Source organism: Conger conger, chromosome 1, assembly GCF_963514075.1.
Source record: "Conger conger chromosome 1, fConCon1.1, whole genome shotgun sequence".
Classification (NCBI taxonomy): domain Eukaryota; kingdom Metazoa; phylum Chordata; class Actinopteri; order Anguilliformes; family Congridae; genus Conger; species Conger conger.
The window spans coordinates 25,154,870-25,167,622 of NC_083760.1; the positions used below are offsets into that span (position 1 = coordinate 25,154,870).

At 45.2% G+C, this 12,753-nt stretch overlaps 1 protein-coding gene across 2 annotated transcripts in view; it reads left to right on the top strand.

The window, feature by feature from the left end:
* akap6 (A kinase (PRKA) anchor protein 6) overlaps positions 1-12,753 on the top strand; it is a 164,663-nt gene that overhangs the window by 74,450 nt on the left and 77,460 nt on the right. For both annotated transcript variants that reach the window (XM_061218527.1, XM_061218528.1), the window contains exon 7: positions 930-1,093. In XM_061218527.1, the coding sequence (XP_061074511.1) occupies positions 930-1,093 (164 nt within the window). The remainder of the gene's footprint in view (positions 1-929; positions 1,094-12,753) is intronic.

A 12,753-nucleotide genomic window follows, 5' to 3' on the forward strand; every position in this document is an offset into this window, starting at 1 on the left:
AATCTCTTTTTACTGTCACTCTCTCAATCTCTCCATCTCTCCTGCTCTCTCTGTATCTCTCAGTCTCTCTTTCAATCTCCTGCTCTCTCCATCTTCTGATATCTCTATCTCTCTCTCGCTGTGTTTCTCCCCATCTATCCTGCTCTTTCAATGCATTTTTTAATTCAGTCTGCTTTATTGGCATAAAATTCATGCAGTAGAGTAAATATTGCCAAAGTGTTACATAAACACAAAATACAACAATTCCAAAGGAAAAAAGAAATAAACTATTGAAAGCATTTAGGTATTAACTGTGATTATAATACTTGTAAGCTGAACAGGTAATACATTGTACCTTTTTATCTGGGTGGTATCCTGCTTTCTCATTCTCTCTCAATTCATCTGTCCTACTCTCTCTCCCTCTTTCCATCTCAATCTTGCTCTCACTCTCGCCATCACTTTCTCCTTTCTTCTTTTTGTAAATATCTACTTTTTGGTTTTTGTTCTGAATTAAATGGCCTATGATGTTTAGTTGCAGTGTCACAATAAAGGTGGGTTAAAACTCAACTCTCCTTCCTCCCTCCCTCTCTCTCCTTCTCCCCCTCTCTCTCTTCATCTTTCCATTCCCCTCCCTCCCGCTCTCTCTCACCCTCCATCCCTCTCCCTCCCTCCCCCCTCTCTCCCTCTCCCCCTCTCTCTCCCTCCTCTCCCTCCCCCTCTCCCTCCCTCTCTCCCTCCCCTCTCCCCCTCTCCCTCCCTCCCCCTCTCCCCCTCTCCCTCTCTCCCCCTCCTCTCTCCCTCCCTCCCTCCTCCTCTCCCTCCCTCCCTCCCTCTCTCACTCCTCTCCCCCTTCCTCCCTCCCCTCCTCTCTCCCTCTCCCCCTCCTCTCCCTCCCTCTCTCCCCCTCTCTCTCCCCCTCCTCCCCCCCTCTCTCCCCCTCCTCTCTCCAGGTCTCAGGGACACGCTGCAGCTCATCTCCCAGCAGTGGCGGGAGCTGCAGAGGCAGATCCGCAGACAGCACAGCTGGATCCTGCGCGCCCTGGACGCCATCAAAGCCCAGATCCTGTCCCGCCAGCCGTCCGGGGAGGCGCTCCGAGGAGACGCGGGCCCCACGGTAAAAAAAAGAAAGCAGCCCCGCTCCCCGCCCCGCGCCCGCGGCTGTCCAGCGCTCGCTCAGCAAAATAAACACACGGGGCAGGAGCACGGGAGGGGGCAGCGCCATTAGCATACAGCCCGAGTCAGGCTATCCAGCCACAAGTCCTTTAGAGTGGCGAGAACATGCCTCCACGCGCATGATGTGAATATCAGATCGGTCTTTAATGAACGCTGAGGCCTGTGAGGTTGCATGAATAATTAGAGAAAGCAAACACGCGCGCATACTGTACACACACCCACACACATGCACGTTCGCACACACACATGCATACACACACACTTGTACATGCACACACACACACATGCAGATACGCACACACACGCATATATACATACACATGTACACACATGCACATGCACATACGCATGCATACAGACACATGTACACACAGGTACACACGCACATGTGCACAGACGCATGTACACACACATGCACACACACACATACACATGCATACACACACACATACACACACACAGACACTGTACGCACACAAGTACACACACACATGCACATGCGTACACACACATGCACACACACATACACATGCACACACGTACAGTACACAGTCATTTCATGCTGAGAATATGCAGTGTGATATTCAGTTTATGCACCTTGCACTTTACCGCTGAATTGCAAAAGAATGCATTCTGGGTGCTTGTGATGCGCTCAGTTTGTAATTAGCGAATGTGTTGGAGTACATAATTATGCTGGAGTTTGACTTCAGGGGAGACCTTCACTGCCCAACTGTACAAAGCAACATCTTCCTCCTATTTCTGCATTAAAACCACAATTTAAACTGAATCAGGGCATTCATACACTGGTGCATTTCCCAAGGGTACATAAGCAGTTTGAAAGCCAAAACTTTTGAGTTCCTTTTGGCTGTAATCTCTCCATTTGGTCTCTAGCCAATGAGATGTGTCCTCAAAAAAATAAATAAAATAAAATAAAAAAGGCCACTTTCTCGCTCCCTTCTTGACCTGGTGCATTTTACATTTCGCAGGTAAAAGCACAACCCCGTTGTTACGGCAACGGAGATAATCTCGGTGCTTTTAAATTGTTTTGTTGCAATTATAAATCAGCACAATCAGTGTGATCAGTCAGCTCTGACATCCATTAGCCGCTCGGTTACAGCAAATTAACAAAGAGGGGAGCCAGTGATTCATTATCTCATTGCTGTTAATGACGATCAGATGCATTGCCTAATTAGAAGATGGCCATTGTAGCGGGAGGAAGGTCAGGGACATAGCTACAAATCTCCCCCAGAGCCTGTGTGTTTAAGCCCTTAGCACGGTGGCGGGGGTTGAGTAAACACACGCCGCCATTGGTCGAGGGATTTGGGGAGGAGCGGATATCACCGACTAGACTTTAGACGTACCCGCAGATTTAAAGGCGCTCGACTTGTCTGCGGTGTTTTTTTTTTGGAGAATACATTTCCGCTATTCGGAATGCAATTGGACACACGGGTGGAATTGCTGTCTGATAAAGAAATCGCTATCCGTGGTCGTTATCGTTATTCCATCGTGAGAGTGGTATTGATACAACAGTGTCGTTGAGGTAGAAAGCAAATTAAATGAAGCCAGCTGAGTGGATGGTACAGGGGTGAAGGGTACGTCCCAATACTCGAAGAGTGTATCATCCTTTCCTCCGCTCCAGAAGGATACATTTTTTAGAGTATTAGGACGCACCCAGAAGGTCCGCCTCGACAAATCGCGTCCTCTCCATTTCTCGTGTGATGTTGGCCACGCCCGGTTCCTGTGGCAGACCTGGCTGCGTTGCGTTGGGCGCGGAAGGGCGAGGCAGCACGACGCCGCAGACACAAACGCACCTGCCCCTCCGCTTCACAGCATCAGTCAGCGACAGTGAGGTGGCAGCGGGGGGTCTCCGGGGAGGTTCTCAACCGTACGACAAAAAAAAGACCCCGTTGATATCGCTGCATGAAATACTGAAGACCAGCAAACTGCATGGCGCATATCGTAGACTCCTACAGACTTTATGTATTTCTCCCACCTTAATCCTCAAAAGTCTGCAGCCTCTGCAGGTGCCTTACACCTAGAGGCAGTCGTCGATTAAAAAGTGCCCTACAACCGCCCGTAAAACTACCTAGGCGACACATCAGCTTAATTTCAGAGTTTCTGGATTGTGACACAGAAAGCTTGCCAAACCCTGGTAGGGTCCCTCTAGGTCAGTGTTTCTCAAGTTTTCCAGTCCTCGGGACCCACTTGCCAGAAGGCTTTTGTTGTAACCAGGGACTCACCTGATTTAATGACTGGGTCCCTTAGGACTGGAGTTGAGAGGTGGAGCCTTTCATATTTTCAAATTTTAGTTACAAATACACAACTGGTTCAGTTAAAAATACACAAATTCCGGCCACAAAACTGAGCAGTACCTTTTAGCCTGAAACACATGATTTTGCTCTACGCTACAAATATAAAATAATGCCCGGCTTTCTGAATTAAGGAATATCTAATCATACCTTTTGGTTGCCGTGCCATTGACACATCTAATGACCTTTACAATATATTGTGGCTTGCCCACTGCTTCTGCAACGAGGCACAGGATATAAATATTGGAGCTGGAGCAATTGACAGATTAATTATGTATTAAAGCACTTTAAACCAAAATGCTTTTGAATTGCTCAAACTTAGATTTTTTTTTGTTACACAAGTCTTTGTTTTAAATAACAATTATATCATCCAGGGAATTTGTGTGAATAACTGTTAATAAACATACAGAGAGATTGATGTTTGGGTGACATCAGCGTGGTCCGTATGGGCTGCAGTCCTCCTTTCGGACAGCATGTACGTAATAAATCTGCGGATGCCAGAACTTGTCAAAATGTTGACGGATCAAAGGCAGTGAAAATTACGGCCCTGGATACGCAGGGAGAACGCCTTGTGGCATTATTAAATCACATGTACCGCTCAGGACTCAAATGAAAATTAATTATAATATTAATTACATGCAGGCGAAAAGTTAGTCAACTACAAAAAAGGCCCAATAAAAATGATGTCATGCAGTCTCAGAATTTTATTTTTCTCGGAAGGATCCTGTGATTCCATAGAAGAACCGTATCTAGTTCAAGGGTTCTTTGTTGGGCAAAATGGTTCTTTGTCTGGGAGATTTTACACTTCACACATATGACAGAGGGTTCCATAAATAACTAAAAATGGTTTCTCTATGAAGACAAGCCTTTCTCTGAGTGTATTTGTGCGATTCTAGCATTCTTAAGTGAAGTAACAGCCTTACGGTGTCCTACAGGAGACAGCTACATCGCTTAAAGCCAAGCCTCACCTGTGTGTGGAATTCACAAAAACGCCATTTGCAACTTTTATTCTTTCTGCAACGACGCCGCACCCAAGTTCATTACCATTCTGATGAATTCCGCAAATTAATGAGCGTCGCCTCCAAACTTAAAACGTTAAAAGCGAAGATAAATTATCGAAGTTGCAACAGCGATGTGGAGGGGGGGAAAAATGGCTCCTTCGCCAAACATCTTTTGAGGGAAAACTCACTGTCGCCATTAATTACTAATCTGTAGAAACAACAGGTGCCCTGCATGGCTATTAATTTGCTTGTGTAAAACAGCACACCTAAGAGCAATGCGACCTGTCACTCCGGTAATATACGATGTTATGAAGACACTCACATTGTCCCCAGAATGTCATTAAGGTGTGCATAAAGCAGAGCGAGTCTCTCCTGACAGCCATAACGGTTTGTTATTATTGCACTAAACATATGCTCTTGCCGTCATCTCTGTGTTCTTTTTTCGCGGTCTGAATTATTTTAGACGGGACCATAAAGTTTTAACGGGGCTGGATGCTGGGCGAATGGCAGTCCTAAGGGGCCCCTGTCCTGTTTAGTTATTCTCTTCTAATTAAATCGTTGAGGAAGATCATAGGAGCAAGAGATGCAGAAATCAAATAAACATAACAGTGTTTTTGTAAAGGGGTGGGGGGAGTGGGGGGGAGATCGGCAGGCCTCGATTTGTAATTTGAATTAGTCTCTGTTGTTTTTGCTTCTCGGTCTTTCGAGGCAGAAGCGGTTTGTCGTGACGACTCTCTGGCGTCTTCTTAACAAATGGCGGTGTTTGTAGAGCGTACGCACGGCGTGTAGAGGGTCGCTGAAGCCAGGTCGGGTATCGAAGAACCGCTCGTTCTCCCCGCGGTCGCAGCTCAACGACCCAGGAGTTCAGTCTGACGGACGCTTCTTAATAACGTCTTGATAACAGACGTCGAGGCTCTGTGACTCCACGAGAATGTGATAATAACCCACCAAAACTTTTTATTTCTCTTAACTGCCCAAGTACCCCAAAGAACCCTAGCTTATTTGGCTTACAGCATGTATTCGCGCCGTCAAAGTGACACAGCGGTATGAATCGAGCATAGCGTGTCGAATCCGCTGAATTCTTACCGCCTTGGACAGCAATGCTGAAAGTGTTGTGTGGTGTGTGTCCCCGGTTCACAGGATTGCTGGAAGATCCTTTACTGCACTCTCAGAACAAAATGGCTCCAGAAGGAATCCTGTGATTCCATAGAAGAATCCTATCTTGTTCCAGGGTTCTTTGTCAAGCAAAATGGTTCTTTGTCTGGGACCGTTCGCACTTCCCATCTATGATAGAGGGTTCCATAAAGAACTAAAAAGGGTGCATCTGTGGAGACAAGCCAAGAACCCTTTTTCCTGAGAGTGTGGAGCAGGGTGAAACTAGGCCACAGCAGGTGGGACCGGAGACAGGGTTGGTGATCAGCAGCCAGATTCCCTGTCACAGACCGGAGTTTGTAAGGATGGTACTGCAGCAGGAAAAGGCCAGGATCAGCATAGGTCATGTTCAGGTGCAGCGCATTGTACAAAAGACAGCACTTCACATCGGTACCTCCCGTGCTCGATACAGGCCAATTTATATCAGAAGTTGCAAGACTTTTTCAATGATTTAAAATGCCAGCCACGACAACCCTAAGAGTGATCGCTTTGTTACACAACCCTAAAGAGGATTACGAAACCGGCTTGCCGGGCCAGGATGCGTAAAGGCGTCTTTTCCAGTCGCTATGTCACGTGTCCCACAGGCTTGCAGCTCCGGGCGGAGATTCCCAAACGGAAGAGCTCGCCTTCGGATCCCGAAGTTAATGCCGAGGTGCGAACTCTCGCCCCGTGGTGTATACGAGCGTGCGACCAAGCCGCCGTTCTGTTTTAACGCAGTCAGCGTGATGCGCGCCAAATGCTCCTAGCACATTAGCGCCCTGTAGGAGCAGCAAACAGAAGGAGCCGCTCCCGCAGTAGCTCCCTGCTCCTTCCAGTAATCGCATCGCGATGCCAATTCCTTTCGCTGATATTTTCAGGGAGCAGATGTCAGGAACGAACAGGTTGCTTCTCCTTCACCAGGCCTAGTCATCGCGCACATACATTTAAAGGGAACACTTCCTTCTGGTGTACAGAATCTAGAACCTTCCGCGGCACCATACACATTGAACCAAGACTGCATACCTTGGCCACAGCTCTTCAATACCAATTGGAATGTGTGAATACGAGTCGGCTATAAACTTACCTGCTGTGTACAACATTAGTTCATATAACGGGGTCTGATACAAATACGCACCCACACTCCTGCATACTCAAACAGTCCTACATTTTGTATACACAGACAAGCTCGGAACAGGATACACGTACGTGTGCTCACACGGACGCACACTTACAAGCAGACGCGCACACCCACACGTACAGACACTCAGACGCACTTTGGAAACACACGTCCCAAGATGCTCCCAGTCAATTTTCTTCACGCGCGGCGCAATCGATCAGTGTATGACAAGAAGCGTTACTATCAACTTTCTATTTTCCTCCCTCGCTTTCATCAATGAAAATTTTATTAGAATAAAATCCATAAAAATTTATCATCTGTTATGAACTGCCGTTATCGCCGCACAGCGAAAATGTTTATCAGTCCTATCCTTTCAACTTCTCCGAACGAACGGAGCACTCTGGCCCGCTTCACGGTTTCGAGAGACCGGGGCCGGCCGCGTCGACGCCCCGGCTGGCGGCGGAGAGAGACCCCGGCGGTGTCACGGTCGGCCCCGCTCTTTCGGGGAGGATGTTCTCCCGGCCCCCCGAGCGCGCGGTATCGATGTCGCCGGTGTGCGCACGGCTGGAGAGCCCGGGCCCCGCCGCGCGTATTTATGCTGTAATATGTATGTATGTAAAAGCAGGGAGCCCTTATCTGCGGCTGATGGGAGACAGCTTGTCTGCCCCAGGGCTCCCATTTCACCTTAGCGGGGCGAAGCGGCCGCGGCGCAGTGGGGTGGCCCGGCACCGCCACCCCGCCGCCCGCTTCCCGCCGCATGCTAACGAGGCGCCGCGGCGCATACGGAGCGGGCCGCGCGGATATCAAAGGGACCCTGGGTTATTATCAGCCGCAGTGAAATTAAGGGAAGTATTAAGAACTCTTACCAATCTTTTCCTGGCCTCAGCTATGGAACTCCCAGCAAGCCCTGCTCCCGCTGATAGCGGTTTGTGTGCGGATCAAAGGTCTAGCTTTTAGTGCACCTTTTTAGTAAGGTGATGCACTTAGTATATTCAAGCTACACTCTCAGAAATAAAGGTAGGAAAAGTGCCCAAAAAAGTACAAATGCTTGTTGCTGGGGCGGTACCCTTTTGGTGCATAACATTGTACCCCTAGCCTGCAATTTATGATTAATTTGTACCCTTTTTGTACTTTTTGTACAGGTAAATTTGTACCCAAGGAGAACAATACTGTTCTTTCGGGTACATTTGGGAAATTTGATCCTTGAAGAACAAAAATGTACCTCCACTGTCACTTTATTTCCGAGAGTGTAGTATTTGTTTTAATTTTTATATTTACTATACACATCCCCTCTGTGCAACCTTAAATGAAACATAATATGAAGTGTTTAATATCTGAATTCTGAGGGCCTGTCCTGGGCAGTTATGGAATTACCTCTAAGGTGTTAACGTATTATATTTTAAATAAATAGGTTTATTCTTAAATTCAATGACACTAGTTAGAAAATAGCTTAAATTATGGTCACAGGTCTATGAACACTAATATAGCACATGGATTTCCATAAATAAGGCTAAGGAAAATAATACAAATAATAGTTTAATCTTTCAAAGAGAATACATAACATACAACTCATTAGTAAACCAGACAGTCATTTTAATGACCCACACATTTATACTGGTGCACATTTATTTCCATGCCACTGCCTACTTTGGCCCTGAGTCCTGCAGGACAATGCAAAGTGGGCACCCAGGGAGGGAGGAATTCAGTCACCCAAGGTTTCCCACACCACATGACCACACAGCTCAACTAAAGCAGACTGCAGGACAGAAACAGCAGCTGAAGCATTTCACCAGACAACTTTGTTAGCCTTTTGCAAATAATAACTATTAAAGGTATTGGAAAAAGAAAGGGATGAACGCTGCAGCCGAAACAGGCCCTTCTTGAACTGACGGTAGTGCCCTTCAGGAACCATTTTCCACCCATTTTACTGCTGAAGGATTGAAAGCAAGCGTGAGAGGAGAGATCCTCGGTATGCCCTCCCCTCTGCTCTCCTCTAGGCCAGTGATGGAGCCTTCTGCCAAAGCTATTCAAATAAGCTCCTACGAGCTCGCATTTCGATGGCAGAAAGGATGTATTTCCAAAAATAAGGAAGAAGTGACCTGATGCGATTACACAGATTTGATGCGCGGTGCGACACATGGTACAGGGTTGGGGGGGCAGCGGAACACGGCTATAGCCCGAATGCAATGTCATTTGGTTTTTTTTCTGCGTTGTGCGGAGAAGAGCTGCATCACACACCCCCTAGCAGAGCTGCTGAACCTGCATCTTAGTTTGCAAAGTGCACATGTAGCAAACTTGACTTTTGAACTGGACAATGTGTCCTGATGTTTCTCCCATGATAACATCAACCATACAAGTACAACTAACCAGGTAAAGTACGGACGTTTGTGACTGTTCCATTCGGTTGTATCGTATCATAGGTTGCGTCCGCATGTCATTTCCGTGGCGAAACCTTCCCTCCAGGATCTGCTGAATAAGCTGTGGCCTGTGATATGCTGCTACTCTGACAAAATCGAATGCACCGGTCACCGCGATGGGCCTTTTTTTACGCTTTTAAAAAGGATGTGAGCGCTTGTTGTTGACAGTAAATAGAAGAGACTAAACTAGAATCGGTAGGGGCGAGGGAGGCTTAAAGACCAGCCGGCGAGCTCGGATGGGTGGTCCTCTCAGCCCCGACACGAGGGTACGGCCCATCTGCACAATCAACCGAGGAGTCAAACCCTGTTACATTTCTCCCGAATCCGGCCCAGTCGGGGACTCAGCCAGTACCTCCTGCCATGCGTCTGCCACCTTCCTAACCGCTCAAAACTAAATCTGGAGCTCAAAGAAAGCAGCCCTGCTTTCAACTGCCTTCCAGAACTTTCCGTGCGCATTAGCATACAGAGCCACCCGAAATGCAATTTATAAAGTGAGCAAAAAGGACAGACTGCCTGTGCCAAAGGCTATTCGACAACTGAAGCACATTTTTTTTCCCGAGACAAAAAAGTGATACTTAATGCTTTTTCGCGCACGGTTGTCAAATATTTAATTACAAGGATTACAGAAAAGAATATTAATATTTGTCTGCAGATTATTATGCTACGGCTTGTACTTCCGTGCAGGGTTTTGCAAGGTAGATATTTGGTGTTGAAATGCAATGTACGACAAAGGGCTGTGCGTGTGTGTGTGTTTGTACGTGTGCACATGCGTGTGGGTGTATTTGTGTGTGTGTACGTGAGTGCAGTCACGCATGTGCGGCGCATGTGTGTGTGTCTGTTTGGGAAGGGGCCTTCTTTGCTGTTTGACCACAGTTATATATCATGCATATGTTTTCCCGGTTATGATTGAGGGGATGATAGCACAGACAAGGTTCTGGGTTGTTTGTGTTTATTTCACCTTCTGGTACGACTGGGCGCAGAGACAGTTATGTCTGTTATGTGACCCTGCCTTCTGTCTGCTGAGGTGACTGTCTGTTTCAGGAACATTAAAATGATGCCCTGGCACCGCACAAATTTCAGTGTAGCACATATTTCTTATTCAGAGCTTCACAACGCCAAACAGGCCGATCGGCTGTTGTCTTCCCCAAACATTATATTACTCTGCAAGTCGTCTGCCATTACGAACGGAGCCACAACACTCCAGAATTCCTTGTGTTTGCCTTAATTTGTTTTGGGGCTTTTTGTAAGTTTGTTTTTATTTTTTTTCATTCCCTTTCCTTTGGCTACATATTGCATTTGCTGAATTTCAGAATCAAAACCAGATTTGTATTTTTTTCCCCCTCCGCATTGCACATTCAACACTTGGCTCTGGGATCAAAGATTAGCCGACCTGCAAGCAAATAAAAGCAACATGGAACACTTTGGGCTGCAATTATTAGAATCTTAGTAATTTTGGAAAATGTGAAACGCAATAGAAGGCTATTACTTTGATTTCCTTTGTGGTTTTCAGGGTGTCCGCCTGCCAAGCCCGCAGATGTTTAATGATTCCTCTCAAACTAAATACAATAAGGTCTAATCTGATAGGCCAGCTCGGGATATTAGAACTCAGCAGGTCCGCTGCCCACTTGGAGCCTCTTATAGCAGAGCTCAGTCTCTGTGCAAAGCCTGCTACAGAGGGCTTATGAAATCAGGCTGGTACACAGCAGACTTTACATAGAACCCCTGCAAGCCCACCTAAAAGGCACGTGTTGGTTTTTTTGTCTCCGTGTTTCGACTCAGTGTTTTTGTCTCCAGAACAGTAACTTTTTACAGCTTACTATTTTTTCCCTAATAGAGTAGAAAGCGATGTATCTCCCTCATGAAAATTTGTTGATACAATCTGGAATTAGGGAGTACGGTGATTGATATTTAATTATGTTGTCCAAAGCCAATTAACATCTGATTACATGTGATTGCTCTTTATTTGTTTGGATGGGAGTGGCCTTTTTATAGAGATTATTGTGTTTTCTGTTGGTAGGTGCTAGTGGGGAATATTGCAGCCTGTTGAACATTACAAGGCATTTTTTTTAACAAGCCAGGGCAGTGGTGGCAGTGTTTTCCCAGTGTGTGCTGGGATCATTTAGAGGTGCTAAATAAGCCAACAGTCAAGTGGTCTGCCGCAGATGTCCCCTGTTTTGTTCGTATATGGATGTCTGTTAAAATTGTGAGTGTGAGTAAATATTTGTGTGTATGTGTATGTATGTGTGTGTGTATGTATGTGTGTGTGTGTGTGTGTGTGTGTATGTATGTGTGTGTGTGTGTGTGTGTGTGTGTGTGTGTGTGTGCGCATGTATGTGTTTTTGTGTATGCATTTGTGTATGCGTGTCCAACTGTGTGCATGTGGTTGTGGTGTATCAATGTCAAGAAGTTTGTGAGTGGTTTGAGTAATTGTAATAAACATGGTTTAAAACGGGAGTGAATTAACATTTTATTTGAGGATAGTTCAAAGAAATAATCCATTTAAATATGCAGTTTGTAATTTAGTTTGTAAATGGAACCCAGAAAAACATTGTGATACAGGTTCTTATGTATTAATGCTATTCACCCTTGCATTGTTTCCGTAATGACACAGAATAATCTAAGGGAAACATTTATCACATACAAGCAAGACATGCTGTTTGCCCCCTCTATCAGTATTTTACAATATAATTTACAATGATTTAATATGGGCCTTGGACCTGATATGGACAAATTGAGAATTCATTAAATTAAAAAACAGACACTGGAAGTATATTCATCCATTGGAAGTCATTCAACCACCACAAACCTGAACAATTCCCTTTAAATGGTTTTAGATATTTTAATTGTAATGGTAAACATTTTTTACATTAATCCATACTTCTGCTGTCATGTAATAACATAAATATAGCGCTAGCCTTGGTCAAGCTATGAGCCCTGTACATAATGTCAAGCTATCACCCATCTTTTATTGTACTCACTTGCACAAAATAGTACATTTGTCACCCACTGTTGGGCAGTTGTTGTTTAGAATTTGAGGGAAATGTGGTGTAAATGATTCAGATGTGTTGAGGGTGAAAACTAACTCTCTTTGCGGTTAATTCACACTTGCGAAGCCTGTTCGAGGCATTGATGAGAGTTTATGAGACGGATGAGCGTATTTTCACTTTCAATGGATAATGTCATCCTGCTCATCTGTACGATGTTTTGAAACTGTGAGACAAATTGTTGGCAAGATGCAGTGCCAGAGGAACATTCATGGATATTTTACCATCCGGTGTATTTTCACAAAGGTAATCTCCATGTCTAACTCCCTTTAACATTAAATCAAACCAGAATCAAACTCATACTCATACACGAACGGTCCCGGCTTGAATTATCTGTTGCATATGTGGAGAGTCAAATGTTTTAAATAGAAACTATTGAAATTTGAAAAGCCATTTACAAAAATAATGTCTTACATGCATACCATGTTTAGTATACATTTATTATTTCATTATATGTTTATATATGTTTGCTGCATTTTATTCAATGCATTCAGAATAGTGTATAAATAAACAATAACATATAGATATACATTACATTCAGAATAGATTTTTTTTTAAGTCTTTCATGAAATACACTCAATA